This window comes from Vanacampus margaritifer, chromosome 3, assembly GCF_051991255.1.
Source record: "Vanacampus margaritifer isolate UIUO_Vmar chromosome 3, RoL_Vmar_1.0, whole genome shotgun sequence".
In the NCBI taxonomy this organism is placed as follows: domain Eukaryota; kingdom Metazoa; phylum Chordata; class Actinopteri; order Syngnathiformes; family Syngnathidae; genus Vanacampus; species Vanacampus margaritifer.
Window position 1 is genome coordinate 4,912,523 of NC_135434.1, and position 7,340 is coordinate 4,919,862.

General features: G+C 41.5%; 1 protein-coding gene across 2 annotated transcripts in view; it reads right to left on the reverse strand.

Moving 5' to 3' along the window:
• LOC144048957 (uncharacterized) overlaps positions 1–3,283 on the reverse strand; it is a 66,103-nt gene extending 62,820 nt beyond the window's left edge. For both annotated transcript variants that reach the window (XM_077561472.1, XM_077561471.1), the window contains exon 1: positions 2,793–3,283. In XM_077561472.1, the coding sequence (XP_077417598.1) occupies positions 2,793–2,839 (47 nt within the window). In that variant the 5' untranslated portion in view covers positions 2,840–3,283. The remainder of the gene's footprint in view (positions 1–2,792) is intronic.
• Between the last annotated feature and the right edge of the window lie 4,057 nt (positions 3,284–7,340).

Below are 7,340 nucleotides of genomic sequence, written 5' to 3' on the forward strand. Positions count from 1 at the left end.
AGGGTTAATGTATCAATCATGCATCATTTGAGGACCTCTAGGAAGAATAGTCGCGGTCACAAAGAAGTCTTTGTTATTTGAGTAGCAGAATTTATAGGGGCCAAATTTGACCCCGTGGGTTCTTCAGGGTTAATGTATCAATCATGCATCATTTGAGGACCTCTAGGAAGAATAGTCGCGGTCACAAAGAATTGACACAAACGCCGCACAGTAAAATCTGAGCTGATACTGTTTCGAACTTGTAACGTCCTTGCTCGGGTGCACCTGTCAGTACTCGAGCATTCATCAGAGGTCATGACCCGTTGATCGTGATTGACGGGCGATTGTCAGATCGCTTATCCAAGCGCCAGCCCATCCTTTTTTTTTTTTTTTTTCTGGCCCATCCTAACCTTGCTTTCTGAGATCAGATGGGATCGGCCATTCCCAGAGTACGGATAATCAAACATCAATCTGATTACTATGGATATTCCAAAAATATCAATCCGATTATCCAAAGTCTTGGCTAGTGGCCTTGTGTTTTTTTTTTTACCCAGATACAGATAGCCTCTGTTTGACTCCCGCAATGGGAGTCTGCCTTGGGTCCGAGGCATTCCCTCACCAGATAGAAGAAAAAGTCTCTTCAGAATGTCCCCAGGGCCTCGTCCCCGCAGATTGTGCCTGGAATACCTCCCAAGGGCGGGGGGGGGGGTGTTGAGCGGGGGGGGGGGGGGGGGATCCATGAGGCATCCGAGCCAGACGCCCAAGCTACTTCATCCGGTCTCTTAAAGCATCCAAGAGACCGGCTCTTTTGAACGCTATCGGACCGCAACTACTTGAAAGTGTGGGATGCTTTCTTGGAGCAGATCAGGTCGACCCAACTGAACTTTGCTCGGACTAAAATACGCAGACCGGCTGTAAATCAAAAGCGGGGAAAACGTGGGGGTTTCCTCAACGTTCAGGACAAACAGAACCTCTAAGCTCGTTATGGAACATCCCGACTCTTGTGAAGAGGGTTAGTGAATAGTAGAGTATCAAATCTCTTGTTAACATCTGAGCTGGTAAATATACCCCCAATATACAAACGAACGCCACCTAGTGGACAGAAGTTTGAGTTTCATCGCATAATCCATCAAAAACAGTCCCTCGGGTCTTCCCACTTGCGGATTGCGGAAAAGCCATTGTTCCTTTAAGTATTCAAAGCAAACATGGTGAATCAGCATTTAGCTGTCATGCTGCCCGCAAATTAAATAAAGTCTTGAAAATTTTTCAAAATACCTGAAGCATTTATCCAGGGTCAGCAGCATCTCTGAAAATGTAATTAGTTCTCTAAAGTTAACACTTCTTTAAAAATTTTTTACAATGGCTCTATTATCGGCCATATGATTCTTCAAAATGGCAGAATAAAGCTGAATATCGGTCTATTCCTAGTACATAGACCAGCACTACTGAATCCAAAGGCCCCTGGTCGATTACATTGATACGGCAACACTTAGAAGCTGCAATCTGATTGGACAAAATAATTAAACATGTACAGTATAAATTAATGAATTCACACAATTTCATGGGAAAAAAATTGTGAATTGCTGTATTAAAAAAACAAAAACATATGTATACAAAAATATATAAACATAATAATAATAATATTTAGTATTTTGATTAATCCTTTTTTTATTTTATTTGTGTGTGTCCCAAATGACCGAAAGACAAAAACAGTCCCTCGGGGTCTTCCCACTTGCAGATCGATGCTAGTTTGGATTCACACCTGAAGCGAACTGCACTAGAATCTATTTGGAAGCCAACCAAGACCACCTCAAAAATCAGGTCTGGATCTGGTTTATTGATCCGCTCCAGGATGTGTTTGTGTGTCTTAAATGTGTGGACCAGCGTGGAAATCGAACCCTGGTCCATTTGAATTGGAGCAAACAGTGCAAGACTGAGAGAGACTTAATCCCGAGCTAGATCAAACCCAGCTATGTGAACCACTACACGGCAATGCCTTAAAAATGAGTAAATGAGACCATTTTCGACTTTATTCTGGACCACAGAGTCGAATTTTGAACACCTGAACACAATCAACTCGATTGTCCCTCCAAATGAACGTTTATGTTCAACACTAAGCAGTTCCATCATCTTTTATGATCACAGGAATCAACGGTAGTACGCCGCTCCACTGAGTTATTTCCCATGCTAGGGTGATAACGGCACTGTTGGCTTCGCGCACAGGTTTTTTGTTTTTTAAGAGCTTTTTTTTACACTCCCGTAGCTGATCATGTGGTTGTGTGTGGCTCGCTAACGGCGCTTGTAATACAGGAAGTTTATTACATTTGTGGTTTTTCTCACAGAGAGAGCGGTCAAACCACTCCACTGACATTAAATCCGTCTCTCTCTCTCTCTCTCTCTCTTTCTCTCTCTCTCTGATATTAATAAAAAGAAAAGTGGGCGTGTCCTCCAATCGCGCTGTACAGTAGTGTACACTACCGATGAGGGGATATGATGCAACACTTCTTTTTTCGCTCTCCTCCCCTTTTTTTTTGGGGGGGGGGGGGGTAGCCAATAAACAGAAGATGATGCACAGCGTGGGAGGAGAGATGAGGAGGATTCTTCTCCTCCTCTCATACATCTTTTTGAGCCCCCCCAAATCGTAGCCCAGCTGCCCGAAACGGGACGTTGAAAAGTGGCCGGCAACTTCCAATCAAAACGCGATCACATTCGACATTCATGTGAGGAGTCACGTGCTCCATTTTGAATCCGTTTTATGTGATTGCATGCGCGCAGAAAGAAATAAGATTGCAAAAGTCAGGCGGCGTACTCACCCCCCGGCTCCTTTGAAGTGGGAGTGCGGGCCATTTTCCGGCTCCATAGCGGTTACTTCATTCTTTCTTGTGGGGCTTCACTCCAGTCCGGATGAGGCAAAGGAGCACTTTCCATCCCGGGTTGCACTTGTTAAAAAAACAAAAAAACAATTCAAGTTTGCACGACAAACGCGACCTGTCATCGTCTTCCACCTGCGCGCGTCTTCGGCAAATCACATTCGCGCCGGCATTGCGCGCGCCTGACTGTGCTGGGAGCGTGCAGAGACTTCTCGAAAATGAAAGTTTCTTGTGTGAGTGAGGGGGAGAAGAGAAGGGTGGGCTGTGGGGGGGGGGATGCCTCCCTCTGTCGCGCCGTGGAGCTGCAGCAGGGACTTGAAGGTGTGTCCTCCTCCCTCCCTCGTGCAGCCCCCTCAAACTGCTGCTGGGGGGCTTGCCGAAGCTCCTCTCGCATGCATGCGTGCGTGCGTGTGTGAGTGAGTGGAGAGTTACAGGAAGTGTCCTACCGGGTTCTCAGTGAGGATTTAAGGAATCCGGAGTCCTGACAATGAATCAAAACCACCGAAAGACCAAAACACATCTGGTCATTTCATAAAGCAGTCCTTTTCAATTTGGGGGCGGGGCGTCACTTTTGACCCTAGGGAACGTTTTTTTTGTTGTTTTGTTTGGTTTTGGCTGCACTAAAATTAAGTGTAATTGCACATCCACGACTGTAGGTGGCAGTGGCGCCCTCACTGTCAGAGTTGTCACTGGCGGTGGACGCCATTTTGCAAAATGTGATCAATGACTCAGCAGCACGATGACACAAAAAATGCTTCTTCTGTTGTCATTCCTCTTTTTTTTTTAAATTATTATTATTTTTTTTTTTTCTGGTGAGCTCAGTATTGTTCATTCGGTAATTTTACCGATTTGACATGTCCTTCCTCTTGATGACCAAATTATCGTATGCTCTGAGATTGTGCCTCTTAACATACAGTACATACAACTCTTACTTAAAAAAAAAAAAAAAAAAAGTGTGTGTGACTCGGCAAAAATGACATCAAGCTAATTCTTGTATTTATTTGACGTTTCAAGCTCATATGAGGGTCATGATGAATAACGTAGAATCACGATAAATGAGCTTTCACTTGTAATGCGCTTTTCCACCCTCAAGGCACTCGAACATATTCACCGACTGATGACTCAGCATCAGGAGCAACCGGGGGGGGGGGGGGGGGGGGGGGTTCGGTGTCTTGCTCAAGGGCACTTTGGCATGATCACAACTTCCACCTGAGCCACGACCGCCCTTGTACCGCCACCTACTGTCGACTGCAAATGACATCACAGTGCCCAAGATCTCAGGTAACAACAGGCCACGGATACCTGTTTTCTGTTTGGTCATGTGACTTTTCATCTGACAATTAAGACGTCAAATTTCGGTCTTCATGGTACACACGGCAAGCAACAAGCCCAACATTCATATATTGCCTTTGGCATATGTTGCTTTAGGCAAACAATGTTTGTGGTTGAGGTTAAGTGCAATACTTACAAATTCGGACTGAATTAACCGCAGCTGTATTTACTGTACAAACAGACTTGCCCATTCTACATCCTGCAGGACAAAACCACAATTTCCCCAAAATGTCCATCTGAAATGTTATTTTAAAGAAAAGGAACGACATTGTTGAATTAATATCATTGAAAGTCACTTGTCGAATGATATCCTATATATTCTTTTCTTTCTTTCTTCATTCTGCTGAATCGGTGTAAAGTATTCTAAAATGACTGCTTGACTATACAGTAATACCAAAGCAATAACATTAAAAATGTATAAAATAGGGGTGTCAAAATGAGTGTGTTAACTCATTCACTGCCATTGACGGTTATAGACGTCAAAAATTCATTTGAACTATTTCTATTAGTTTAACATTTTTTTTTCCATTTTTGTTAACAAGAGTATGGAATTTTTTTATTGTACATTTAGAACAGATATAAAATTTGTGATTAATCGTGAGTTAACTCGTGAAGTTATGCAATTAATTACAATTGGCGCTCCAAATTTTTTTTAGGCAATTACATTTTTTTTGTGTAATTAATCGCATGACTTCAATAGTTAACTCACGATTAATCATAAATTTAATATCTGTTCTAAATGTACAATAAAAAGTGTTTTCTATGTTTTCATACTCTTGTTAACAAAAGTGAAAATTTTTTTTAGACTATTATAAATTGTTCAAATTAATTTTTGACGTCAATGGCAGTGAATTAGTTAATTTTGAGTTAATTTTAGTTCAATTAATGCCCAGCCCCAGTCATAACGCAGCAGACACGTCCACTTCAAAATTGATCAGTAATAAATTGAATAATAATGCATAAATTTGTTGAGATGGGGGGGTCAAGTTGTATTTTACAGTTTTAAAAATTACTATGTTACATGTTACTTCATGTTAAAGATTAGATAGCTCTGAATATGAAAAGAAAAATGCACTGAGCTGTCACCAACGTCTTACAAATTCAATTATGCCATCTAGTGGCAGAAAAAATTACCTCAACACAAATCAACATTACGTTTGTTTTTTACAGTTAGAGTACATCTGTTTCATTTTAAAAAAATTTTCATAAAGTATTATTAAATTACTCTATCAATGACTAAAAGATGCAGGCATAGTTCTATTAAATGTTTTTTTTCCGCTTTTATGTATATGCAAGAGTATGAAAAATATTTTATTGTACATTTTATTGTACATTTAGAACAGATATAAAATTTGCGATTAATCGTGAGTTAACTATTGAAGTCATGCGATTAATTGCCTGACACTCCTAGTATAAAATTAATTGAAAAGACGAAAACAGAGAAAACTTTTGCAATAATGACGTAGTTTTAGATAATGTAATGAATGTAAAATGTAGTTTCAGTTTCGCTTGTTTAAAGCACTCTTGTTTTTATTTTATTAACAAAAATGATGAGTTATTTTGTTACTTCTCGTTAAATATAATATAATGGTTGTAAACTAAAGAATTCATGTCCATTTTAATTTCAACTTCAAACGATCATTTTTCTTGTTGCCCGTCACGCCATTTGTAATCCCGATCTACCGGACCGAGCAACGCGTACGTAAACACTTTGTTGAAGGTCAGGTCCACGTCTGTCATATTCATCTTGCACCAGCGTTTGAAAAATGACATCAGGAGGTGTCAACGCATGGACTGCCTATTTATGGCATCTTTTTTTCCAGAACACGTCTGTTCTCGCCGCGGTGACGGAGACGTGTTGCAGGCCGCTCGTGTGCTGTGAAATTCCTCCGCAGGAGAAAGTCCTCATTGACCCGTCGTCACCGCGTCCCGGGGGAAGCCCAACAGAGCGCCCATTCAGCGCCATGCAACTGGATCCCGCCTCTTCTACGTACGGGCCCCTCCCCCTCACCATTGGGACCCAGGAAGGGGGACCAAGCTTGTCACCTTTAAGCCAAGAGATGTGATGCAGAGGAGAAGCGTGATGTCGATTCTAAGGGCTTGAGATCGACAAGGTAGTAAAAATTGAATTTTCATGTGGTGGGGCCTGAAGTGATTGATTTTTTTTTTGGGGGGGGGGGGGCTAAAATCCCAATCCCCAAAACACAATGCATGCATTTGGTGTCTGGGCTTTCAGTGAGGACTTATCCGACTTAGTCCACCTCTTAGTACCACCACTGTCACGCCACAATTATAGAAATCAAGCCATTGTTCCTCTAAGTGTTCAAAGCAAACATGGTGAATCAGCATTTAGCTGTCATGCTGCCCGCGAATTAAATAAAGTCTTGAAAATTGTTCAAAATACCTGAAGCATTTCTCCAGGGTCAGCAACATCTCTGGAAATGTAATTAGTTCACTAAAGTTAACACTTTTTTTTTTTTTTTACAATGGATATATTATCGGCCATATGATTCTTCAAAATGGCCGAATAATGCTGAATATCGGTCTATTCCTAGTACATAGACCAGCACTACCGAATCCAAAGGCCCCTGGCCGATTACATTGATACGGCAACACTTAGAAGCTGCAATCTGATTGGACAAAATAATAAAACAAAGATGTACAATATAAATTCATACAATTTCATGGGATAAAAATTGGGAATTGCTGTATTAACAACAAAAATATGTATACAAAAATATCTAAACATAATAATATTTTTTTATTTTTTATTTAATCCGCACTATTTTGATTAATCCTTTTTTTTTTTTTTAATTGTGTGTGTCCCAAATGACCGGAAGACTCAAATCCCTGCAGCTGCGCAACATACACGGAAAAGTTGTTGATTCATTCCTTAAATGTGGCTTGACTTGAAATCCACAACACAAGAAGAGGACGTTCCTCCCCATTTGATGAGCAGGTTACAAAATGTTCTTAGCATGTGTTTCCTGCTGTCAGTGGTGGGAGGGGGCACGGGGGGGGGGGGGGGGGCATTTGCGGTCTCATGCGTATCATCACGGTGGTCCTGGACTTGATCTCTCTTTTCATGTGGGCCCACGGGGCCATCTTCGCGAGCGAAAAACCATCGACTGTTACCAAAAACTGCGGAGGGAAGAAAAT